This window comes from Sardina pilchardus, chromosome 21 (genome assembly GCF_963854185.1).
Source record: "Sardina pilchardus chromosome 21, fSarPil1.1, whole genome shotgun sequence".
NCBI classification, from domain to species: domain Eukaryota; kingdom Metazoa; phylum Chordata; class Actinopteri; order Clupeiformes; family Clupeidae; genus Sardina; species Sardina pilchardus.
The window spans coordinates 24,806,542-24,833,477 of record NC_085014.1 but is presented as its reverse complement, the minus strand read 5'-3'; the positions used below and the strand labels follow the sequence as shown (position 1 = coordinate 24,833,477).

General features: G+C 41.9%; 1 protein-coding gene across 1 annotated transcript in view; it reads right to left on the bottom strand.

Moving 5' to 3' along the window:
* Window positions 1-245: 245 nt before the first annotated feature.
* Window positions 246-26,936, bottom strand: part of klhl4 (kelch-like family member 4) — a 31,163-nt gene continuing 4,472 nt past the window's right edge. Inside the window, exons 2-12 of the mRNA XM_062524857.1 lie at window positions 25,916-26,499; window positions 11,769-11,936; window positions 11,086-11,222; window positions 10,276-10,472; window positions 7,812-8,024; window positions 7,498-7,684; window positions 6,530-6,754; window positions 3,967-4,129; window positions 2,810-3,022; window positions 2,111-2,282; window positions 246-1,825 (exon numbers count right to left, since the gene is read on the bottom strand). Of these exons, the coding sequence (XP_062380841.1) occupies window positions 1,766-1,825; window positions 2,111-2,282; window positions 2,810-3,022; window positions 3,967-4,129; window positions 6,530-6,754; window positions 7,498-7,684; window positions 7,812-8,024; window positions 10,276-10,472; window positions 11,086-11,222; window positions 11,769-11,936; window positions 25,916-26,349 (2,169 nt within the window). The 5' untranslated portion in view covers window positions 26,350-26,499 and the 3' untranslated portion in view covers window positions 246-1,765. The remainder of the gene's footprint in view (window positions 1,826-2,110; window positions 2,283-2,809; window positions 3,023-3,966; window positions 4,130-6,529; window positions 6,755-7,497; window positions 7,685-7,811; window positions 8,025-10,275; window positions 10,473-11,085; window positions 11,223-11,768; window positions 11,937-25,915; window positions 26,500-26,936) is intronic.

Sequence of the window (26,936 nt, the reverse complement as noted above, 5' to 3'; positions counted from 1 at the left end):
TTAAAATAAGACCATTTTTTCTTAGATTAGTTCAAATGATTTCAAAAGAAAGCACTACAGTAGGCAAGTGTCTTTGTACTGAAAACAATACCAACTAGTTTTTTTTTTTTATCTTGATATAAGATTAAAACACTTGATTAGATTTTATTAGACAAGCAGTTTTTTTTTTGCAGTGTTGTCAGATCCAGAATAATTGTTTTTAACAGTTGTCCTTTCATAATGATGACAACATTTTCAGAAAAGAGAATGGACATGTTTATTTGTAAGCCCACATGCTATATAAAATAATGAAAAACAATTGAAAACTTTCCTAAAGGCATCACATCTTTTGCAATTATAAATACTTCATCTTCTTAAGAATGTTTTCTGTATGGCTGCAATACTTCTTCAGATCGTAATAACCATTATGTAAAAGCCCTACCATTAAATTGCAGAATAACTGGACATAACACCCAATCATTTGAGCATCTTCAAAACCCAGAATGGAAGACTCCATCGCCGCAATACGAGGCTGGACAGATCTCTATTTCTGAGCCATCAATAAGGCCCCTCCAAGTGCAGAAGAGTTCTTCGTCAAAGCAAACAGACATAAATTGTCTTTGCAAATATTGGGTATTTAGCTCAAACATTCATCTGTCATAATAAGATGCTGGCAGTGGGGTCAGCTAAACCTCACAGTATCACACTGTGGAATCTTGTTTTCTTGATGCACGTTTGTGCCTTTCAACAGACGCGTAGTTTTCCTCTTAACTTTAGTGTAGAGCCAGTGGGTGAGGGGGAGAAAGAGTTTACCAGCAAAAGTATCGCTTCATATCAGCCTTAGAGTCATATGAAAATAGAAAGCAATTTTCAAAGTATTGCAGAGAAGCATAAAAACTGTCTCAAAGCAGCATGCTCTAAAAAGAAACCCGTTGTAAATGTCAAAACACCGGCTGGAAATGAAGAACATGGTTGCAGTCATTGGCAAACTTTCAAAAATCTTTACAGTAAAGCGAAATATCAATATGATATAGTTGCATATTCACTATTGTGTAAATTTCATCGACATCAAGACAAGACCCCTAAAGCGTGCTAATGACTTTGGTGTTTGTCAGCTACTTTAAAAAATAAATGGAATAGTATTAACAATAAACTCAGGAGATGCGTGCTAAATCTGGGTTTTAGACAAAGACTGCGTCAGGATGTCAACTGTGTATGTCATGGTTACTTGCAAGTGCTTTGCGTAACCTAGCTGTTATTTTGTTGCAAGCTCACAATATTGGAAATATTCACAGTGTTTCTTAAAAAGGCTAAAATACATTGTACACAAAACATCTAGAAATGAAGTAAACATAGTAGTACTTTTTTTTTTATCTCAAAATACAGATTTATAGTGTGCATCTAAAATGCAGGAATAATGAAACCTTTGAAGATGTACAATGAGGTAATTATGAAGTGATTTCCTAGAGATGAGAGATTTTGACTTTTCTCTTTTACATTTTAGCTGCACCCTCTTCACCTTTTGGTAAGTGACTGTGTCTTCCTTCAATGAAATCAGTCACTGCCGTCTGACACAAGGCTTTTGGATCCTCATTGTACAAAGTGGACGCATTGTGTTGTAATCAGTGTTAAAAATCAAGGGATTGATTTGATTTGTATAACTCTTGTATCCTTGTCTACACGTTGCCTGATGAGAGGCATACACGTGTCTGTCTTTCAGAGCAGAGTCCATGGCGGTGTCCTTCTCCCCATAGTTGCTGTCTCCCAGGAGGAAGACCACGAGTCCTCAAGGCAATCTCACAACCACAACACAAGCTCCAGCCCTTCCAATCTTCAGTGTGACCTCCTGTACGAGAGGTAAGGAGATAAGATTAATGACAAACAAATCCTATAGCCTCCACATCCCACCCCCAGTTTTAATATAGGTAATGTAAGTGGTTTAGAGATTCGGTTACTGAGATTCTCTCCTTATAAAGGGATCGACAATTGTCGATTCTTTGTTGTTTATCACATATTACTCCAATGGAATTGATCTTCAATGGCACAAGTACACTAACACATAGGCTACTGTAGCCTACATTTTCCAGATGTTCAGATGGTCGTTGAAAAAGGACCAATTTGTGAGAGTTACCTCTGTCCATTCATTGTTTTGAGCATCATAGGATTCCACAGTATTTAAGTAGGACTGTCCATCATATCCCCCAACGGCATACAGTCTGTCTCCAAGAAGACAGACACCAACACCATCCCGGGAAACACTGAGAGATGCCACGGTAGTCCATGTGTCTGTTTTTGGATCATATCTGTCATGACAGGAAGGGATAGTCAACCATCATTTTCCCTCACACCTTGGTAGACTGAAAATAACAGGATAAGGCCTAAATCATTTATTATGATTTGATTATTTGTATTACTATTTAAGCCTGATTATCTTTTCGTTATTACAATATCCATCACTTGTTTTACTTCCCTTGTTATCTATGGAACAATAGCTTGTGGGTACTGCAATTCCCTTTTCAACCACATTCTAAAAGTAGGCTATAGCAGGCTATCGCAGGGTTCTGAAATGGACCAACAATTGACGATCATGCTGTGCAATCTTTTTTCCAGTAGATGGCGCCAAACACCTAAAAATCGCAGTTTATTTCACACTCCTCCATGTTGTCCTGCCAGTTCTCCGGTTGAGGAGAAGATTAATCTACAGGCTGCTCCAGAGGTGCCTGTTGTGTTGACATTGATATTCTGTTGGCAGTCCATTGGCTTTGAACAATTATTTCCCTGAAATACCATACCGTAGAGCATTTTGAGTGTTACAGGATCTGATGTTTACCTTTCGACGCAGTCAGAAAGGCGAGAGCAATGATTTGAAGCTGGTGCGTCATGCCCTCCGACTGCATACAGGAAACCGTTGTAAGTGGCCACACCTACACCGCCTCTCCTCTTGGACATGGGTGCACACATACTCCACTTGTTGGTGTGGGGATCAAAACATTCCATTGACCGAAGGCATGAGCTCCCATCCCGACCACCTACTGCAAACAACCTGCAAAAATACAAGGATAAGTCAGTCATGCTTGCTACTGACCAAACAGATATGTTATTTTAGGCTCCTCTGTGGACAAGGAAAGGCAAGGTAAATAAATAGCTCATATCACACATAGCAATGCAGGTGCTTAACAGTAGGCTAAGCTCAAAAACAACAGACTAACATGAGAAAGATTTTCAGATTATTCAGACTACACTTACAGTACAATGAAACGAGAAATTCTAAACATTGCAAATTTAAATTCAGAATTTATTTGAAGTTAGTTGTTTTAGCTTACAACATAGCAAGTCAGTGTGATCACATGATAGCATAGGCCTAACCAAATTCACAGACATCGCAAGTAAGGCCACTGTCCATTCTTAGGATATTAGAATGGGCTATATGGTGGCAAATTGTTGTCTGGACACATCCTGACCCTGCCATGGAGAGGAAATTGCTCAGTCAGTCTCTCACTACTGTGTATCAACGGACTCCATTTTCCCCAGTAATAAAAAAACAAATAGTTGGATTTTTTTTTATATCATTTTCTGATACTGCTCCAGAACTGGTCTAATGTAAAAGACATTTGAGACTTACTGGTCTCTGAGCCCATTACCTTCCCAGGCAGCCATTTGGGGCCAACAAAATGTATTGGATGAGACACCTAATACAGACAGTGTCATTATAAAAAAAGCTGGGGGGTGGGTAGATTTATAATCATAATCAGCAGGATAACGACATTGTGCAGGATGGGAGGATGGGTTTTTTTTTTTAGTTTCAGACAAAGCTCATGTTGAGTACTGGGGAGTTGTCACAGTGTCTGCCCTGTGCCAAGTGACCAAATAGATTGGCTTATTTGACCACCACGAGTTCATCATAAAGCGTCCTTTGAATATCCGAGTGGAATGTGGCCTTAAGTATAACGCGTGGCAGCGGTAATTGTGAGCGCTGTAATTACTTACTTCCCATTGAGGGCTGTGACGCCCACTGTGCTGCGCGGAGTGGACATGCTGGCCACATAATTCCACTGCCTGGCCTGGGGGTCCCATCTCTCCACCGTGTTCAGATAGCTCCATCCATCATGTCCCCCCACCGCATACATGGGGCCTTCCAGCACTGCAATGCCTTCTCGGCAAAAAAAAAAAAAGAGAAGAAAAGAAAAGAGACAGAGAAAAGTCATAATTATATTTACACTGCACATACATCTCAGCTGACACATTTATGTGTCACTGGGTTGAGCGAGCTGGATTTGCACATAGAGGGGTGAATCAAATTAGAGTTGAGGGTTGGAGATGTGATGGTAATAATGAGGGTAGGAGACAAGAAAGACATTCTCACTCATGTATTTACAAATGAATCGTTGAGACAGTCGTGCGCAATCAGAGTGTGTTTATACAAACCAGGGTAATATCAGAGCAATGGAAACTAAAGACCACCCACTTACATTAAAATACCAAATAAATCTGCAACCCCCAACCCCCGAATATGGTTGCTGTGAGAGCCCTCCATTATGTATTCATGTTGCATCCTACTGTCTCCTCTGCAGAAGAGCCCCCTTATGCTCCTGCTATAAATCTTGGCATGCTGCTTTTTTTGCTACTTGATGTATAAATAGCTCCTTGACCAACTGCAACATATACTACCTTCTCTCGTGTAACCTTCAATAACCCCAAACTGGCAGCACAAGAAAGGTTTTCGGAGCAATCCTGACATGTTATTCAGACTGCAGAAACATTACATTGTGTGGGGTCATCTGCAGCCTTCAGACCAATGGTGATATGCCTCTCAAGTGTAATATATGCTCTGGAAAATGCTAGGTGTATTGGCAATGTCTTTAAATCAGCACAATGACATTTTAATGTGATATATACTGTAATTAGGCTGGTAAATATTATGTTGAAACTAGAACAGTATCTCCGTTTTCTTTATTGCATGTACAGTGTTTTGACTCTTGCTGTATATTAGTTGCATTTCCTATGGATTCTCTCATAAGAATGATTCTCTGACAGTCTGTCGATATTTCACACTTTGTCATTTGCATTTAATTTCAGCAGTTCTCTTCTCAGTGGTCTGGAGAGTATGTAATTTAGAGAGAGGGTTTCAAGTCCACCATCCATCTTTTATAATCTGCAATATTATTGATGCAGTGCAGATGTTAAAGAGCTTCAAATGTGATTTTACGACTTTCAATCCACATACAGACTTAAACTACTCTCAGTATTACTACTTCAATTTTCTCCGTTCTTCTTCCATTTAGCCAAATCCATCATTCCCTTCACTGAACTGCTCATTTCTTTATAACACCAATTATTGGACTGTGCTGCTGTGACGTTAAGCTGTTTTGAGAAGTGCATGGAAAGCCAGCGTCTTCCTAATAGTGCATTATAATGGATACCTCTTAGTCACCGCGTCTTTCTCACCACTTCATTAACAACTTACTCAATCAGCTTCTATAAATCTGTTCAAAAGTGTAGCACTCTAAAGGCAACGTAAAAACCCATTTTCTATTCATTTTCCAGTTTGTTGGTAACACAGCTGTTTTGTGCACTGTGCAGCACTGTGCTGTACATGCGATGAGCCGTATTAATGCCTCATATAGTGGATGGGCCACTCTAGAGGCTGTGCTGTCGTTGTGTAATTTTGTCTTTGCGCTGGCTGAGAAACCAGTGTTATACCCCTGTGTTTCCAACGCATATGACATCCAGCTCTGTGTGGGAGGAATCCAGTAGCTCTTGATTTCACAGCTTTTGGAATGGCATTCAGTCTATCGGCACATATGTTATTTATGTTCTCCCAGACTGTTTCCTTTAAGAGGGGATCAAAACAAGACTGCCTAATGCCCTATATGGAAGCTAATTTAGTCTGACTTGTCAGCAGTGATGCTTTTAGAAGCCTTTATTGCGGTATTATGGTGAGTCTTAGTCTTGTAAACCAACAAGTTCACTGACAGGCACTTAATAATATTTACATGCCTCTGGCACATCGTTTAATAAATAATAATAAATCATTTAAATAAACAAACATTTCTTTTTCATTCCATAAATCATATCTGAGCGTATCACAGCCAACGGGGGAACCTCCTCTTCAATTAGGCAAGGTTAACTGTGCATGCAGGCAGTCGTGACCTAAATGTTTTTGTTCTTGATATTTATTGTGTACACCACCACTGAGAAGAAATGAAAATGGTTTGTCGAATTGATTGTCTTGGATGTATTCTACTGTACAAACAAAGAGGAAACCTGGGGCGAAACATGTTTTCTGCCGGCAACTAGGGTCAGGTGGTTAATTTGCTGTTCAGGCGCTAAGATGTAAGCATCTAGGCTCTCGCTTCATTGTGAGTCAAGTCGCGTTCTAGGCTTCACCCATTTGTTTGGACTAATTTTATTTGACAGCCTCTGGAGAGAGCTTGTCAGTGGATCCTAAACGCAACACAAAATCTCACTCTTATAAATGACTGTGTCAGCTGTGGGAAAAAAAGAGGAGAAGTCAGGCTACAAAGAAAGTACAAGTAGGTCACAAACATACCCAGACCGTGCCGGTGGGTAGACATGGGAGGCATGGTGGACCAGACTTTGGTGATTGGGTTATAGCACTCCACCATATTGGAGGTCTTGAGGCCGTCCCTTCCCCCAACCACATAGAGCTTGCTGTCAATCACGGCGACGCCAAACTGCAGTCGTCTCCCGTTCATGATGCCAACCTGAATCCACGTGTTGGTGCGTAGGTCATACTTCTCTATTGTAGTTGAGCCTGAGCAAAAACAGAAGTTGGATTATTGCAGTTTCCAGTATTGCAGATTACAATATCATTATAAAGTATACGTTACCTATCTATCACCTACAGTAGATCTAGTCATTTACTTTTACGCTCCTTCCAAACATGTTGAATAAGCTCCATCACCCATGTCACATCTGTCATAACGCTACATCTATCTTCTATTAATATATGCAGGTATGTATCCAAAGCATATACATTAAGTATATGATACATATAAAAGTGCAAAGTATAAAGTATGTAAGTAACACACTTCCAGTGTAAATTGTAATCAAAAGACAACAAGTAATTTGTCCAATTCACGTGTCCATATCATTTTGACAACTGCAGCAATTCAGGTGTCCAAATCAGTGTGGAATGTAGCCTGGGTGTTCCCATCCTGCCTTGCGCAGTGATTTCATTTACGCCGCTAAGGCAGTCTGGAAACTAACACCCAAATTTTTGCCTGATGTTGGCGACCAATCACAGAACAGCGGAGAAAGCAAGACCATGATGAGCTATGCACAGACGCATTTGATAGACATCCGTGGCGCCCAATGAACGGATCTGGGCATTTTTTCAAATACGAGAAAATGAACGTCTGGTTTCCAGACCACGTCTCATTTGAGAAGTGGTAGGCGCTAGCCAGGCTATGTGGAGTGTGGAATAAGACAGGAAATGAGAGAGAATGACCAACACAGCTCCAAGTTTCAAATGATGGCCTTAGCTACCACGCTAACCTTTTGTGGAGTCCATTCCCCCCACTGCGTACAGAGCCCCTACGGTGGACTTGCGCGGTTTAGTTCTGGGGCTCTGGAGCATTGGCCGCCGCTCGGGCAGTAGATGGTACTTCATTGCCTCCATGAGCAGCTTCTGGCACTCCAGGTCTTCCGAAAACATTTTATTATTTTCCAAGTCCGCCAGGAGCTGACGGAGAGAAACAGCAAACGCAAGCACATTATTTGAAAGCCGACACAATTACCTTAAATCAGTTGACTTGTGCATGGTTCAGTGGAGGTATTAAAGTGTAATATGTAATTTGTCTTTGGCAGACCTGAGGTGGCAGAAGAGGTAGACGAATGTAAGCCAAAAGCACGCCCAGGTCTTGCTGACGATGCTGCACGTCGTGGCGCACCCACATCATCAGAGCCTGGAATATCGTCTCTTCATCTGGAACGTTGATGTCATCACTGGACAGGAGCTTCACTATTTCCATGGTAGGAAGTAGCAGGAATTCCTGGTTCTGGATCACCTCTAGAAAGTTTTCCTGAGGAAAGAGTGTTGAGTGATCAGTGGCAGAGCAGAGCTAAGGGGGGGAAGCCTGTGGAGCAAATATGCTCCATAACTACATTAGTACCAAAATGCTATATCCACCATTTTAATGAAGTTTCATATATATATTTTTTACAATTTGTTTTCCCTGTAATTTCAGTAGAAATGTTTTTGGATATTGATATTTGATTTATCTTCAATACTCAATCTACTCAATCAATCAAAAAAGTAATTTGATTGATATTTCCTGAAATACACAATTAAATAGCATGACTTTTTAATGTTTTTAAAAATGGATATATAGCGTTTTGGAATAAAACTCTTCATTTATGTTTAATTTTAACCTGCATTTTGATCAAAATGTGGTAATAAGATCTACATTATAGAGAGGGTCAGGCATTTGTAACAGCTCGAAATGCTTTCTTTTCCCCTGGTGTTTTAGTAGTGTTTTAGTAATGTAATGTAATGTAATGTAATAGTGGTGTTTTAATAATGTACTGAACTCGGTCGGGTCTGCGAGACAAAAGCCTGAGTTAGTGTGAATGAAGGTTGTGAATCGAGTGTGGTAGGGAGCCTTGCATTGCACCCTGTTGGTACTGCCTCAGACCCCCTGCTGGCAGGGCTGCAGTGATTTGCTTGATCACTTCCTCAAGGACATCGGAGATGGCCTACTGATATAATGGCTTCATTCCAGATAAAAGATATCGCGAGGATCAAGCAAATCTTTCCAGCCGTTGTTCCTCTGAGCCCCAGTGAACAGGGCTTATTGCAAGGACCTCTGTGTCGCCATGCCCTGAGAGGCCCAAGGATACGTCCGTGTCACTTAAAAACACAAGCATCCCATTGATCATCAATCAGCTACAGAATGGGAGCACCTCCGACATCTTGTGATCATGCTTTTCAAAGCGTACTGGAGATGTAATGAAATGAGTCCTGTTTATTGATCTTTTTTCCCCCCAATCATTGCTTAGAGTAGATTCCACTTCTGTCACCAGTGGTGCTTGACATTGGTACCAATCCATTATTGCCATTACTTCCATATGCACCCCAAAAAATTAATTGAATATCATAACCTTACCCGACGAGAAACAATCGCTTAAAAGCCACTTGGAGGTAAATGTTATAACTGGGGGCTTTAAATGTCAGCAGTAAGAAGGAGCTTAGGAGGTAGTAACCTATATCAACGGAGACCTGCTGACTAGGGGGTTTGATGATATAAAAGGCAGAGTGTTTTTGTATGGTTTCACCTTTAATCCAGCTCCAAGTAAATACAAAAATACGAATTAATCCAGCGACGCGCCCCTGCGTTATATATCTGGGTAGCATTAAATGGGTTGATGCGTTTGTGTACTGAAGATATTAATACCGCGTTTATCCTCACTGCATGGCAGCAGATAACAAGATTTGTTCAAAAAAAGCTTTTTCTTCTGTGATACTCCTGTTTTTGTCAGTCATCCGAGGCCACTGCTACCTACAACATCGCCGCTACGAGGCACAGCCTGGGTAATTGGCACAGTGATGGCTTCACACGAGGAGCAGGATGTCACCATCAGAGGCCGGGGCGAGAAAGCGCTGGAAAATATGCTTATCAAAATGGAACTTTTTCTGCCTGCGCCCAGTGGACTGTGGCCGAGGAAGCCCTGTTCTCCCCACGTTCATTATGGAGGCGATTGAACAGGAAGTCATCCTGCTTGTGCTCTGTGATTAGATTAGCCCCTGGGCTCTCTGGGAAGCCCTATGTAAACAGCCTCTGCAGATGTCCTTTAGGAGATAACAGCCATCTCCCTAAGTTGTTTCCGCACCAGGGTAGATATGTCATCCTGCAACGCTGGGCTGCGGATCGAGATCCCCCCTGAAGAATATCAAACACGTAGCTCAGGCCTTTCATGAAAGCTGCGCTTAGGTGTTCTCACGCTGAAGATGGTCAAAAACATCCTGGAATCAATGGCATGCCATGCTATGACGATAATAACTGCCATTTTATCTCTGCCTCTCAGGCTCCCTGTCAATAATTCCAGTCATGAGAGTGGATTGATGGATTAAATTGCTTATCAAACTAATTGGCCTCCACTCAATGGTTCTCTGCCTATTTCCAAGTAATAAAGGCACTGAGGCCATATGATTAGTGGCAGTTTGAAGTGGAAATCGTTCCGCCATTAGACTCTGTGTGGACGGATTAGATGCCTCCATCCGGAGCCTCTAGTAGTGTTTGCTGTGAGTGCACAATGAGTTTGCTGAGGCCCTACCATTGTGTAATTATGGGCAACGTTGAGCAGGTCCATGCAGCCCTGCGCATCAGCAAACGAGCGGATTCCCAGGCAGTTAGATGGGTGGAGTTGTTTCATCAGGAAGTTACAGCAAACTTCAATCACTTGCGAGAGCTGCAGAAGGCACGCAGCAGCCAGTAGGCTCTCGATGGTCTCCTCCTTCAGCTCCAGGACCCCTGTTGAATGAAGAGCGATAATTTAGCGTTATTGTTTTTTGTTTTTGTTTTCTCCGTGCACCTCTCCCATGGATAATTTTGGAACTGTGGTTCATCGGAAGGATGGGTGCGCTACAGTGCTTTCGCCTTCAGCACAAAAGAAAACAGGATGTAACTAAAAATGGCTGCCACTGTGGGTGAATGAGCTGCCTCTTGGCATGTGTCTGTGTGTAAGGGGATGAACGTGCACCCAACCTGCCACAATTTAAGGAATCTTATACAAGCCAAAAATAAGGTAAATCAAGAGATTAGAATATTTTATATTCATTGCAGACTTAGAGTTAGAGTAGCACCTTTGATGAATGCGAGTGAATGAAGACAGAGAGGGTGAAGAGAAATACAGATAGATCTGAAATAAAAAGATAATGTCATTTCCCATTCTCTCTGTCTATAATCATGCTGCACCTTGGGAAAAAAAAAACTTGCCAAAATTGTGATTAAAAGATTGGACTCTTGCTCCCTTTCAGACGAATTCATGGGCTTGTTAGCATATAAAAGCAAATATTCCTCAAGAGGATAATTCTGTTTAACTCCCCCGGACCATAAAAGTTAAAAGTATCACGAGAAGGCTCACCAGTGTATGCAAAATGAACCAGCGATCGCAGAGCCTCTGGATCAACGCCCTCCATTTTGATCTCCTCTTGTTTCGCCTCCCTTACATCATTGGTGAACATGGCCGCAAAATAGTCAGAGACGGCACTTAGAACGAGTCTGCAATGACAAGAAAAACAACATTGAGGCCTAGAGTATAATGTTGTACATTTGGTGCCAGCTGTGCTCCTGCTGCAGTATGTTCAACATTTCTTGAATGATGAAGAACATCTGCTGACAGAATGAGCACGTTCAATAAAGTCAGCCTAGTTTATTTTACACGCTGTATTTCAGATTCCTCATATTTAAGGTTTCAGTATACACTGCTGCTGAAAGGGGCCTGAGGTTCACAGCCACAGAAGGGAACTAATAAGTTTTTCAATTATGCTGAGAACTATAAAATTAAAAATCTGTTACATCGCACGCGAAGTCATTTGAAACAGATCAGATTTTTAAAAATAATCATCCGACCTGTCTTTGAAAGACAGATCATGTAATCACTATACTGTACATCAGTGTTTGTATCCCGTTCTTTCTTTCCTCTGAAAAGCTCATAATATATATTATATGTATGTTTACAGTATGTCAAACATATGGGGTAGCTGTGATAAGTCTATCAGATCGTAGACGCTGTCCACATTTGTTTGCATTGATGACCCAGCTGACCTGTGGGCAGGGATCTTGTGGTCCCCGGCGATCAGCAGGACATCGCACAGCTGCTTGTGCTGCAGGTAGGTCTCCATTTTGCGGAAGGTCTGCTCCGCGTGATTTGTGGCTTGGAAAAACTCGTCGGAACTGTGCGTGCTCATTCTGGAATAGGTGCTCAGGGCCAACCTATGAAAACAAAAGGAAGGTCAGATGTCAGTGATGGGGAGGAGGAACGATGCCTTATAAAAACCTCCACCGGTCCCGCGGAGGCCGGCGGATGTCAGAACCCTGAAAATAGAGGATATTTTACAACAACATCTGTCTCGTATATCAGGCTCAGCCAATTGAGGTTGTCAGTATATCACCGCTGACGCTTGATAGGTTGCGCCTGTCAAATTGGCCCCTCAGGGACCCATCGAACTGCCATTAAGCCGTAGCCGCCATTATAAAACACACAAATCAGAGATTACATAGTATCAAGGCATGAACCTGCGATAATTTAGTGTTGATCCCAGGCATATTAGAGCAGGCCCAAAGAAAATTGCTGAACTGAAATGACACCAGGGTGTTGGGCTGACCATAGAGTTGCTCCGTCAGTCCTGTGTATATTGTGCACCCAGCAGATAAGTGATACAATAACAACTTGATACAATGGTGCCCGGAGGGACGTCGATGACACCGGGTATCTTCTTCCTTCACACTTGTCAGGGCTGAAATTAAAACCATTACAGCTAAACTCCGTAAATAAGAGGATCAAGAACTGCAGTATTCCAAAGGGGCAGCTTACAATCTGGGCAACTTCTGCCTTCCAAAATGTGTGCTTTTTTTCACAGACTTGGCTTTTTCTGGGCATCTGGCTATTGCTTCAGAGTGTTGCGATACTGTTCATTCTGAGCTTCCATCCCTGTGGACCAGTAGATTACATGCTGTTGTTCAGCATCAAAATAATCCCTCAAACTCATTGCAAATAATTCACACATGTTATTTTGGTATCCTTCACAGCACAAATCCGCTCGTTGACATTTCAGCAGTCTGGATCACAGCTTGAGCAGTCAAGCTGTCTTGGGTAATAGAAGTACAGCTAGTTTAATACAGTGTTATTTCGAAATAAATACTATCTTCATTTACTTAAATAGTAATAACATATATCGTCTAGTATGTGTAGTGTTTTAGATTTTATACTGAGATACATATTTTTTGTATGTTACATTATTAAGCTAAAGACATGTTTGACTCTTTGTGTAGGATGTGTATTGCAAATTTGATATAAGCAGACAGTACCAGTGGTAGTCTTTGTGAGAATGGTAGTAGTCTTTGTGATTAATGTATTTAACAGCTGAACAAACTCTAGGTGAACTTCAAAACACTTTAACATTTATCTCTGTGTAAAAGGAGAAACATCCTCTTAATTTTATGTACTGGCAATAAAGTTGTAATTACTGTGTATATCCAACTGAAGGCTGCGTTAGTGGAATCAATAGGTCCGCGACCTGTAGTAGCATCTCCGAAGACAGTACATAAAGAACCCTCCCCACTATGTCCTTGCATTGGGGGCCAGATGTATAACGGAAAAGTAATGGAGGTACTGGTAATTGCACAGACATCAGTTGTTTACCTAGAGAAATCTGTTTGCGTTTGCTTTTGCAGTGATGATGTCTCGGCTTCTCCAGAGTTGACTGAAGTGGACCCTACCCAGCCTCTCAGCAAGGTCATTAAGGTAAGCAACAAACAGAATATGCTGTTGTATCTCTGGCGTCAGCTGTCAGGGGCTTTGAGGCCCAGCTGGACTTGTCTGGACCTTTCAAGTTTGAAGGGAACGTCCAAACACTGGACACCTGAGGACTGTGTGGGTTTTACTCGAGCCAGAGCTGAAAGTCTGAACTCTATATACCCGACAGAAAAGAACGCTCAACTCACTATCTCTAGACTGTCTCATGAAGGCTACATGTGCTGCAAGAATGGCCATGGCTACACCAAGAGTATACAGCATGGCCTCAAACAGCATCTTAGAAGTAGAAAATGCTGATAAGAAAGGAGGGGAGACGTAGGGATGAATCTAGATTGTGTTCAAATATACAATGCTGTCCCTATTCATGGGTTTCATCCCGTCCCTTTCCACAGGTGTATGAAATCAAGCTTCTTGATTATCAATGCTGAGTGCTTGATTAATACACCTGTGGAAAGGGACCTGATGAAACCCATGAATACCACTTTTGCCCCAAGTACATTAACATGGGCAAAAGCACACAAAGTAGGCTATTTAAATGTACTCGCATATTCAATCGATTTCAATCCTGAAGCCATACAACATCATCTAATGTGTATTAATGAGCACTAATGTTTTCTTACTGTCTATTAATCTTTCAGATACAAAACCAGTTCTTCATTATGTCTGAATTCATGGGCCAATCTAGTTGTGGTCAGTGGTTTGAGAAATTAATTATAGTGTATTTTAAATTGACTATTTTTACTGTAACTTAAGGGCTGATACTTTATTTCAGTTGTTTCTTTTGTTGATAATGTGAAGTGCACAGTAGTAAGGGAAACACTGTATAAGCATTTCATGTTTGACAAACACATTTATGATACCTTTAATAATCCCTTGAAAATGAGTTTGCTTTTTTACATAATTTAACTGTAAAGTTTTGGTATTAGTGTCCCCAGAGAGATCAGCGTTTTAGAGACTGAGTTTGAATTCTCCACTCTGAATGTAGAAAAGAGCTGATGGCCATCAAGGGGGCTTGTTTGTTTTATGTTAAATACCCTGGTAATTTACGGGGCTGTCGCCACCGCTCCAGCCTGACCCAGGACCGCCTGCCCTGAATGAGACATAAGGCTGAATGAGAGGGGTAGTAAAATATAGATGCATTGCCTTTATATCAGCTGCAAGGCATGTGCTGAGGACTTTTTTATGTCTACCAATTTCACAGACCTTAATTGCTTTTGTATCACATCCTGAAGAGCTGTAAATTTCCTTAAAATGTTTACTTTTTGTCAGTGGAATGGGGCTGTTTACGTAGGCTTTTTCCCGCAGTAAAAAAAAAAAAAAGAGTCCACTAAAACTGGATAATGTTTTTTAGACCCTGCAGCGAACTCTGGCGTGAATGAGTGTGCACATTTTCAGAGTTTCTGTACAGATCATAACACACTCTCATGTGCATTATGTTCCTGGTGTGGGTGTTATTTGATTTTATCTCCATATTATATCATTGTGACATACTCCTACACTGTGCCTCATCTACTGGAGGAAGCTAACGCCGTGACTGGTAACTCTCCCGTGGTATGACTGGTTCCCATTGCCTTTACAGGTACAGGTAATGCAGGCAATAAAGCCTTTCTCTCCTCTTCATAGACAAAGCAAACATTCGCCTGGCAAAAGATATTGAACCCATAACACTCAGGGGAGAAGGTGTTTGATTATTAAAGTTATCTTATGAAATACAGTGAAGTTTTGTAAAAGTGCAGTAAAGTAAGAAACTTTAAGAAAGGTTTTTGACGTTTTTTTCTCCAAAACACTTGGTAAAAGCCATAAATAAATAAATATTTTTGCAAGGAAATTGATTCTGCAAGTAGACTTAAAATGCAATACTTATATATATAATTTCACAGAAGATCCTAGTAGCTATATCTGTATTTTAGAGCACATGATGTTATAGGCCTAGTTGCAACATTAGAAATGTGTGGAATTGCACAGCAGGGCTCCACATTTTCAAATCAATAACTTGTGGGATGCGCACTTGAGCAAACAACATCGCTGAATTCAGCTTAAAATAGAGGCTTCCAGTTGAATCACCAGCCTCAAAGTATTCTCACCCGATGCACTGCAAGCATTGCTCGATCTGTAACATCATGTATTAATTTATCAATGCATGTGTGCTATGTAGTATAAGAGACTACCGTAGACTTCAGGCCATGAGTTGATTTCCGATAATACAAGCTCTACTTTCTGACATGGGATCCAGCCAGTGCTGAGGTAAAAAGCTTTTTTCCAGCCTAGAGGCAGTGACCTGTTGCACTCCCAGGGGTTCCCCGCCACAGGCAGAGAAGCAGCCTCTGAGGAGATTCATGTCATGGTCTTTGCTGCAGGGCATCATGGGGAGGTTGAGTCGTTTTGCATTTTGCCCATGTCCCACTATTTATATGCACGGAGAGGTATTAATTAACTTTTCAATTTCTGGGCAGTTCAGATATGAAAGCAAAGAAGAATCTGACACACACACACACACACACACTCTCTCTCTCACACAAACACACTCACACACATACACACACACACACACACACACACACACACACACATACACACACACACACACACACACACAGAGAGACGGACATGCACAGGCAGACAGGCACACTCTCTCTCACACACACGCACACACACACACACCTCGGGGTGCCGCTGGAGATTAGCAATGGCAAGAATCAAAAAGGGAAGATCTTCAGGTTCAAACCAAACACACTATTTTAAAAAAGCTTTAGGTGATTTTGTCCATTCTAGAGTCAGCAGCTTTCTGAAGCGGTGACTGGCCTGAAGGGGTGGACTGGCTCGTAGAGGAGAGCTGTGACCAATTCAGTGTTTGTTCAATAAAATAGTTCCTCTGATAGGTAATGTCAGGTAATGCCCATTTGTGTGCTATTGTTTCCATGATATGCAGTGGCATTTAAAATCTCTTTAACAGCATCGGACTAAATTGGCTTTGCGTTAATAATACTTTCTGAAAATGATCTCGACTGAGGTATAATCCTCCCATTGTCAGACAGTAACACAACAAATCAAAAAGTAATAGGGCTTCCAAAATGAACGCATCCGTATTATGCACCGGTAGAGCATTGAACTGAGTTGCCACGGAGTTGCAACATATTGCTACAAAATACAGAAATCAATTTAAGGATCCTGTCAAACTGATAGGTTATGTCTCATTAAAGCTTTATCAGCACAAGCTGAAATTGTAATTGAGAGTGATACTTTGATTGAGAAATGTATTATGCAAGATATTCTGTATCCATAGAAACAACAACATGAGTCTTTTACAGTAACTCACTGATAATCACCAGATTTACATCGAAACTGTATCAAAATCGTGTTATTTCAGGACAGCATGCTGGGGGGGCATGTAATTCCTGGTTCATATTCCAGGATTTGAGTCTGTATGTCGCTGCCCACATCCTCAACACTACGCACTGATACGCTTGACCTTTCGAGAGGCAGCCTACGGCAAGTTCCAATCAAACACTAGTACAGCCACAAGGTTTCGTTCTGTTTGGCAGGATTTTCACCCAAGTTGGATAAGATAACGTTGCATCATTTTGCTCAAGCATGTTTCTTTTCCATGGGTAGAGAGTGAGAGAGCAGATGCAGAACACTGTAACGTTAAATGCTTCCTTAATGTGAAGGGCACGGCACATGTTGTTCTAGAATGTTCTTTTAGGGTGGGGAAACTTTATTGACATTTTTTTCCGCTTCCTTCTACCTTTATGGCTCTTTTAATTCAAAAAGTCGGATTTAATGTCTTATCGTCGCTTCCCCACAATGCCAATTCCATGGTTAAAAAACCTAAGAGGAGCTGAATGAATTCTACTTTCAAAGAGGATTACAGTACACAGCAGCAGAGTCCCTTGTGGCAGTTTGTTTCTTGGAAATCTTCTTAGACGCCCAGACGACTCGACAAGACTACATATTTTGTATGATCATTTCTCTCGCTCTGTCCTCTAAGTCCGGTGGATTGACTACAGAGGGACTCTATCTCCTCTTTTTTTTCCACCTTATCTCGGTTCATGTTAATACCAGGATTTGTGTGCTAAAGAATTCTTTTTCATTCAGTGCAATCACTTTATTGAACCAATCAAAGGGGTCTGTCTGTTTATGAGATAACTTTCCAGCTAGCCAGAGAATTTGGAGACCGCTGTGCATTCCTGGAGTCATTCATCTCTGACTGTCCACCTTTGTAGCCCTGTACCGTTGTGTGGCATCTGAATACCGTGTAGCATTTGTGATCATGGGGGTGGTGGTGGTGGTGGTGTAGGAGGACTGAAAAAATGTCACTACAAGCAGGGATGGATCTGACACTGATAGAAGTTTGTTTGTCATGCACTGAATTATTTCATTATATAAAAATAGCTTCAGAAATAATGTCAAGGTAGTTCAATGCCACACATGGCAGTCTAAGGTGTTTTAATACAGATATAAAATACCCTTTCACTTTATAACCAAGGGCACAAATGATCTGTACCAAAGCCATCTGTATTAGCCAAGGGCCTTTGAGCTCAGATATATATGAGGGGAATAGCACGCTGGTAGAAAGAGTCATCGCCTTTTGTCTCTGAGAGCCCATGAAAATTGCTCCTGCTACAGTAATGTGAATGAGTTATGGCCTCAACATGCCATGCAATCTATTTAGGAATCCCACTTGTCACAAAGCCCTGTCAGCAGAAATTCTGCTCCCAGCACATAGATGATAGGAGGTATTTTTGATCAACTGATTCATTATCCCCCATTACACGTTTTGTATTTGTTAAAAGTTGCAACGTGAGGGTTATCTCAAGATTTGTACATCGAGTGTATGTTTCAGTGGTGGGCTATAAAAACAACAGGGGTTGTCCTTAATGGGAAGAAATTAATATTTTCTCAGTCACAGTTTGCAGAGAAAAGTGCAGAGGCGAAATATGCACTCCTTTTCCAGTGGAGATTTGACATCAGGAACCATCACCTGATACTGCACTGCTGAGCCTGAGGATTTTCTTATATGCTGCTGAATGTGCAGATTTAGCAATTAGTTTGTGGGTTTCGTATTTATTTATTGGCCATTTCTGTATAGTTTAGGAGCGGGCACTTTTCAGGCTACCTCATACAGGCTTGAGAGCACTATTCTCTATCCTGCTGTGGAAAGTACCTCATTATTTGAGTCACCAGTTTCTGGGAAGTTTAAAAATGAAGAGAGATCTCACACGGAAAGATATTGCAATTTAAAAGTGGTCTGTGGGCTATCTTCATATTTTAGCATGCCACATTTGAGCTTTGTGCTCATGCACTATCAGGTTAAGCTGGCATCGTTAGGGAAATGGGGTTTTACTTGTTTAACTTTTCCCACACATCATCAGCATGTAGCTAATTGCACTCTGAAGATTAAGTATGTCAGTTAAACGTAGTTCAGATGGAGTAAAACTGCCAAAAAATCAACATGAAGTGTTATGGAAATTGCATGAAAAATTTTATTGAAATTAAAAGCTGAAAATAGTATATTTATAGCAAATTTGCAGTTCATAAGCAGGCTTAATTCACATCCTAATCACACTAGCAATAAAAAAAAAAAGCACACCATTAATCATTTTTTTGCTGACAATTTTCCTACTCAGTTTAGTTGTTTGCTTCTTATTGGAAACGCTGCACATAATTGGGCACCACTGGTTCACCCAGAGGGAAGTGGACCGCACACAGGATTGCTGTGATGCGAGGAGTGTTACCTGATGGAACACGTCCTGTGGGTACGCCTGATCTGAACTCATCCACCTACATGTATCCACAGACAGACAGGCCCAACAGCCCACAGCTACTACATCTACTGTACCAGGCTAACAATGTGTGGTCACTCTCCCCTCTAACACTGTCACCCTTCCCTATTGTATACTACATACTGCTGTATCTTCCCTTCGCTCTCCCTCTGTGTCTGGCTGTGTACCAGTAGGTTATAATCAGACCGCAACAATGGGAGTCAAGGTGTCAATGTCAACAGTTTATGAAGATGCCATGAGTCTACTGCTGAGATGAAGCTTTTAGAGCCCATTTGAGTTACTGTTCATTCCTGGGGATGCTGCTGTCATAACTCTCCAAGGCAATATGGTGAGAATTGAGATATCCTTCAAAATAACCGCTGCTGACTCAACTATCCCATATTCCCTTTATGACGGGGTCAGGGACGACATGTAAAGGACCCCTTGCATCAGCGTATCAAACCAAGGGTAGATTGCAGTGTGAAATAGTTGACCTTTTTTTTTGCCAAATTCAAACAAAGCCAACTATTATACCACTATTTATTTCAGTTTGTTAAAGTCGTCTACAGTGATGATTAAGATGGCTGGTCATAACAACTGTTATTTGTCAAATGTCTGTACTGAATGTTTTATTTACATTTATTCAAGACTTACTCCAGAACAGATTAATCCAATCACTGAATCTGAGTCATTCGTCATGACTGTGCTAGAGCTGTGTGTTTGGGTGGCATTTTTGATCTTAGGTGTGACCATGTCAACAAACTGTGACTGAGCTAGTAATACAAAGTCAATTTGAACAAAGATAAGCACATAAAAAAAACATCTCTTCATGCAAACACACACTGGCTGAGCCGGCCCGACATTAATATTGATGTGGCATTGGGTGGTGCGCGTCCTGATCAAAGTGTTGTGATTGTGTCGCGACAGGAGAGAGCGAGGCGGCTGTGTGTTTGCTCCGTGCCATATGCTGTAGTGCGGTGGACCCCGTGACACTGTAGTGGGTAGACCTGCTGTCAGTCTGACAGTCCGGCCAAACAAACGATAACAGACATCACAGATGCTGCTTAGATTTCAGGCCCAACCACCGGCAGGGGGAATGAGGAAAGAGAATCCTCCCTGTGATATCAGCTTGACTCGAGATAAAAAAGGCCGGCCTGAAATGTTTAAATGGAGTACAGAGAAGTGGAGGTCTACCAATGACACGCACGTACAGACACACACACATGCACACGCACACACGCACACACGCACACATGGGCATACACGCGCACACACGCGCACACACAAACAAATTGCTCTCAAGAGGGTACTGCAGTGCCACTATTAAGTTGTGCGCGGTTGCTGAGGTATTCAAAATGAAGCAGTCAGTATAGGAAGAGTAATTATGACAATGAAAAGTGAGATCTTCATAGTCGTTGTGCCTTGTCATATTTCCTGTGTTGAGCTATTTGTCAGTCCTCTTATGACCACAGTTGAGATGGTGACAAATTATGCATCACTGGTTTATGATGGGAAACTTAATGGGGAACCTCAGCTGTAAAAGCAAATTGGAATGGGCCTCTTTGCCAGCAACACATCTGTTCAGCAAACAAGGAAAACTCATTTAAATAAATCTATCATAAATTCCACATAAAGATATGGAGAACACATTATTACAGCTTGGGAAAAAAAAACGGTATTATCCTGGTTGCTCATATTTTTATGCCTTACATGCAATAACTAAAATATGTATAGGTCAGGTGAGCTAAACTGAATGTGATATTCTCAGTGTTTTCTTAGAACTAAATGAGTAGCACATTATTGTTATAGTCTTTGTTTATACAGCGACTCCTCACACATTAAACAGTGCAAAGAATCAAATAACTCTTAATGAAACTTCAACTTTCAACTATTAATAGCTCACATTCAGGCCCTTGCACAGTTTTAAGAATATAACCACAATGTGCAAATAATAGCAAATAATATGCCTGTGCTGCGGGGGCGGGGTGGGGGGGGGGTGTTATAATAAAGCTAGGAGCGAGAAAGTGAGCACTGTGATTTCCCAGATGTAATCTTAAAATATTCTTAAATGACAGTTTCAGTTATAGTGTATATTAGTTTCGTACTTGGTTTGTGTAATGTACTTCCATATAAATTGGTCTCTGATGAGGGTTTCGCCACCCTGTTAAAACCATCCTGATGATGAAGGTTATTATCCGTCCATTTTATTCACACACTAGTTACGATGGCTCCAGCACTGGAGCTGCGAGTGCAAGTAAGGCCATGAATCCCCCCTCTCAAAATGAACCCACACAAAAAGGCAGAGACAAAGAGATTCCTCGGACTTGACTTCTCATTCAAAGACAGTGGGATCAGCCTCAGTGGAGAGCCCGGGCTGGTCTTGCTCCAGAGGGGGCAGGAGTGAGGCTTTCATCTCGCAGCCCTGCCTAGTTTGCCTTTGTTAGTATTTCCAAACAACAGATAAATAACTTCACGGGGGAGAGGCAGTGGGGACCCCCAAAAACCGAGATCAAATTTAAATGCTAACCACCGCCAGATGCAGAGAAATTGTATGAGGAGGAGTATGTGTACTGTATACAATGTTTGTCAGATCATTGAGTATGACTCACATGTACAGTAACAGAATGAGCTGCTGGTTCATTGATAATTTTATAGTCAGCAGGTCTCGCTTCCTGCTCTAATTGGATGGTGGGGCGATCTGAACATGCTGACATCATTCATATGCATAACTCAATGGCTTGTTCTCCTGCTTTTGTTTTAAACAGGGTGTTTAGAGTGCTTCAGGACACTGCAGCCGACCAAACAATGCATTAATAAGATGTAAGGATAAAAAGTGTCTGAAGTAATTCAACTTCTAATGGCTCAACATTTTTTGTCGCATGGTGTTATATAACAAGAATGTTTTTGTCTGGGGCACACTGTAGTTTGGCCAGGTTAGCGCTGAAAAGTCTGTCTGTTTGTCTGACCACAACTTGAATGCAGATGAGTGCATTCCATAATGATGTCATATCCAGTGGTGTCTCATATTTGCCAGTCTATCATACAGCAGTAGGGGTTTTGGAATGATTAGTTTCCAGAAGAATTTGCTTCAAGACAAAACGATAAAGGTTACATCTTCCCAGTCACAGGCACACTCTCTGTTGATTAACTCGTTTTCCCTTTTGCTGTCTGTCTAATTCACGGAGGGAATTATAACATTAAAATATGGTGACTCTCTGACCTCATGCTTCAATTCAAAACCCAACATTTGCATTTGATACTGTCGGGATAGGGCACAGAAATATTCTAAACACAAGCACTTGGCATTTTCAACCATTGCCATGGTGATGGTGTTACTAGGCTGAGTCCAAATTAATTCATTGCCTGAAATATTTTATTCATTACGTAGTATGATCAAATTTGGCTGCCTTACAGGTTTTTAGAAGAACTGCAGCATCTGGGAAATCAAGCCTGCTGGCTCGAGGTGTTAGAAAAGGTGATCACAGTTCACACCTTAGAGTGACAAACACACCAATCTGCTTCTTTTCTGGAAACCTCTTTTAAAAAATGAGCAGAGTTCTCTGATCTGTGAATATCTGGGCTCATTTTCACATTAAAAAGAGGACATTAATATATCAAGAAATTATTTTTCTGTGGTTATACGACTGCATGGCAGCCTCTTCATCTTATTGCAGTATTACAAGCATATTTCACTGACTAAATTTAGTTAGTCAGATCTCAAAAACACTACGAGTCTTACCAAACTCTTTTAAATTGGCTTGAAATAAGCAATCCGTCCTGCCTTTTGCAACATTTGGCAACAATCCATGTTTTGGAATCTGAACACACAATATTGCATATATCACAATGCACCATCACTCGCTTCATCCTCACTTCAATTAACACCCGTGTGTGTAAAAATGGCATGCAGAGGCAATAATACATTTCAGCGTCAGATTATTTCATCAAGAATGAGAATCAGTTTCATTTTCACCCTGTGGACAGCACTGCAGCGGGAGGACCATATTAGGCTTTGATGAACACATCATTATCATCACACTGCTCGGACACACGCGTCTATACATCCCTCTCAGAGGGCACCTTTTTCATAACATTTGATTCCAATTATACAGTATGTTGCCTGTAAGCCTGCTTTGCCCTGAATTGGAGCAATTCATTGAATTCTATTGCTATTTAGCTTGCTTGTACACAAAGAATCATGCATAGGTGCATAGTCATCTTCCCACCTTTGTCTTTTCGCTCTCTTTCTGAATAGTCTGGTATGATGCTATGATTGTGCACGTGGACAGTTCTGCCCAGTATAATATTAGACACAACTGGAGATTTAATGCTTTCTATTGACACAAAAATGTGATCTATTTTTGGGTCACTCCACTGTTTCTTCCATAATAAAATGAGATACATATGAGGCAAGCATACATGTGAGAAATTGTGGCTACCAGTGACATCATGCCACTTCTGTCAAGCTTGTGCAAAATCCTACACCTTAGGTGAAGGACATATTACAATGCCTCAAATATAGCGCTTAGCCCATTAAGACTGGCTCAGCCCCGTTTGCCATTACCTTGAACCATTGCTTATAGGCGAAACTGCAGGTCAGTATTTACATGTGGGGTATTGACCTCCTCGTCCATTAAATTAGAATGAGAGCTACTCCTTGAGAGGAGGGTCAATAGACTCACTGTCCTGATGGACACCGAGATTAACATGTGTTTCAGCTCAAGTGCAGAAACCCTGGTGTAATTGCAATTTCATTAGTCTGACTTCACGTACAACACAAATCTGCCATGCCTCTACCCAACTAAGATTGTACTGAAGAAATGCATAAAGTAGACGTGCCATGAAATGAGTAGTTTTAAGACTCCAGGTCTTATTTTTGTGAAGAGAAGAAATTTGAATTTCATATTAACAAGAACAAATTTGCAGAAGAGATATAAATTTGCCTAAATTGTCATTTATTGCATCAGTGAATACAACCAAATCTCCAGTGGCTACAACACAGGCCTCCATACAGGAATGCCATACTTCATGAGCAGGGAAATGTGCTTCTACAATTGTTTGCATTATTTTGGAAAGCAATATTTCCAATAATACAACAAATCAACAAATCATACACTGCACATGACATCATGAATGAACTCTTAGTAACATGCTATCTTGTATGATTCTTTCACAGTATGTTTGCAAAATTGCAGAATTCCAACATCCAAATGTTATATCCTTAAAGTAGTCAAAAACTTCCAGTGACCTAAAAACTAGTGCCATCTGAGTGTATTTCAAATAAATGATGTATAGTTGTGACTATTTAAAGAGCAATGTGGATAAACTAAGCTCATCAACCTCTCTTTAGCGAGTCTGGATCTGCATCTCAAAGGACTGCTAATATAGAAAATAGACAAATATATTTATTTATTTATTTCGTTATAAATTGCGCTATTTTTTGTAATGCTTAGCAGCTCTGCTGAGTGCTTCTGGTAGTCATGAATGAATGTGTAGAGCAGGGTCACATTGGGCATCATGCTCATTGACAAGACATTTCAGTTTACATTTCCCCTCAGGCCATCTCACCCAAAGCCTATCTCACATGACATCGCCTTTTAGTGGGGGTCACCCATGGCACTTCCTTTCACAAGACAGCCTGTTTACTTCCTGTCACATCGCAAAATGAAATTAGACTGGACAGAAGTACATTTTTACAGATTTCTGTAACAGTCAAGGCACTTAATGCTCCGACATAAACAGCCGTGAGAGCTGAGGAGAGTTCATAATCTCATAAATTTCTATCGATCCTGGTGAACAAATTAAACTCCCTCCTTTCACTTCTGCTCCACAGATAAATAACATTCCTAGCATGGATAATTCATGCTTTTGCCCTTCCCAATTTTATAGCGCCTGCGCCAGTACTCTCTGATGTAATGCTGTTCTCCCTGTAACATTTATAACTCAGTGGATGAATACGTTAAGATGTACGAGGGGGGGGGTGTGGGGAGAAACCCTGCTGCAGGTTATGAAAATGCAGTCGAGTTACTGACAGCACTCACGGCCCAAAATATCGCAACTTCGTATTTGAGTTGTCTGAAAACAGCACAGCGCAGGATTGTGACCGGCTAGTGCTCGCAGTTATGCCGTCTGCCTGATGAATAATGAATATTCAGGATATGTTAGAGGTCTGTATTTTTACCCCGTGCACTATTTCACTGAACAATTCCCAGGTGTGCAATAGAGCCCTGCTCCTGTGGAGCTGATATGAAACCAATAGCCTCAGCACACATTCAGTGACTTGCTTTAATAGAGCTCAGTGGGACCCAATATTATTTACAGCAGACATAAATGATAGCAGCCCCTTCATTAGTGAGTTCATTTTGACAGGCATAAGCACACTTGTGTTAAGAGTCACCATAGCACTGTTCATATTTAATACTAGTACAAACTTGGTGTACGGCACCATTCTCAGAGCCTTGATTAAACATCATTTCAGATATACAGAATGCTGCTTTTGGTGTAAATAGTTTTACAGTAAGAAAGGACGCTCTCAGGAACCAAAGTTGAGAGTATCAGCTCATATTTATATATATTTCATCTTTTTTAGCATTTGAGTTTGATTTTCAGAAGTACTGTGGTACTGTTGTAGGTGCCGGCAGCTTCTGTCTGTTCTGTTAGACATGCGCTTTTACCTTTCTTTTGCTGCCTCCTCCAAAGGGTCCACCGGGATGCTCTTCACATTCTCCTGGCCGCTGCTGGCGTCCTCCTTCCGTATGCTGGTCGGCGAGCTGGACTTGGGCAGCTCGTCTCCGCTGTGCAGGTGCTGTGTGATGTTGTGTTGCTGGTTCCATGATTGATGGCTGGGTCTCACGTAGACAGGCGTGGGCCCGGGGGTCGGGGCCAGGATGCTGTGCGCCGGGCTGTTGTTGGCCTTCCGGAGCGCGCCTCTGTCCCGGGCGTGACTCTTGAGCCGGCCCTGCACAGGTGTCCCCCGGTGGTCGTGACCGCCGTCCGGCTGGAGGAAGCCGCCGCTCCCCGCCGAACTTTGCGAGGAGTGACTGAACCAGCGCCAGCGCAGCCGGAGGATCTGCTTCACGTCAAACTCCTTCTTCCCCGACACGGACATCCCTGTTCTCAACCGGCGGCCGAGGCGCTAGCACATGGAAATCCCGGAGACAGTGGAGGCTGAGGCGCCCGTGCCGCGAGTGTCAGTGTGTGTGTGCGCTCGCTCGCTCGCTCGCTCCTCCTCTCGCGTCTCGGCCAGGCTGGCTCGTCTCTGTGCAGTCGGTAGAAAAGGAGAAAGAGGGTGCTGCTTTTGTCTGTGCCAGAGCCCTTTTCTCTTTTTTTTTTCTTTTCCTCCCTCCAACTCTCACAGCCACTCCTGGTGCTCAGTTAATGCACATGCATGATACACTCTCCCCTTTTCTCCCCTCCCTCCTTCCCTTCTCCTCTGTCTCTCTCTCTCTCCCTCCCTCCCTCCCTCCCTCCCTCCCTCTCCCCCTCTCTCTGTGTCTCCCTGCGCACCGCGCGCACACACACACATACGTCCACACAAACCTCCAAAAAGAGAGAGAGAGAGAGCGGAAAGGAGAAACCCAATGCAAGCCCAGCCCAGATTCCAGTGCCTGACGACGCTGAGGCGCTCTTACCAGAGGAGGTGGAGTGCCATGCTGACAGGATGAGGAGGTCAAACCTTAAACAAGTAAGCCGTGC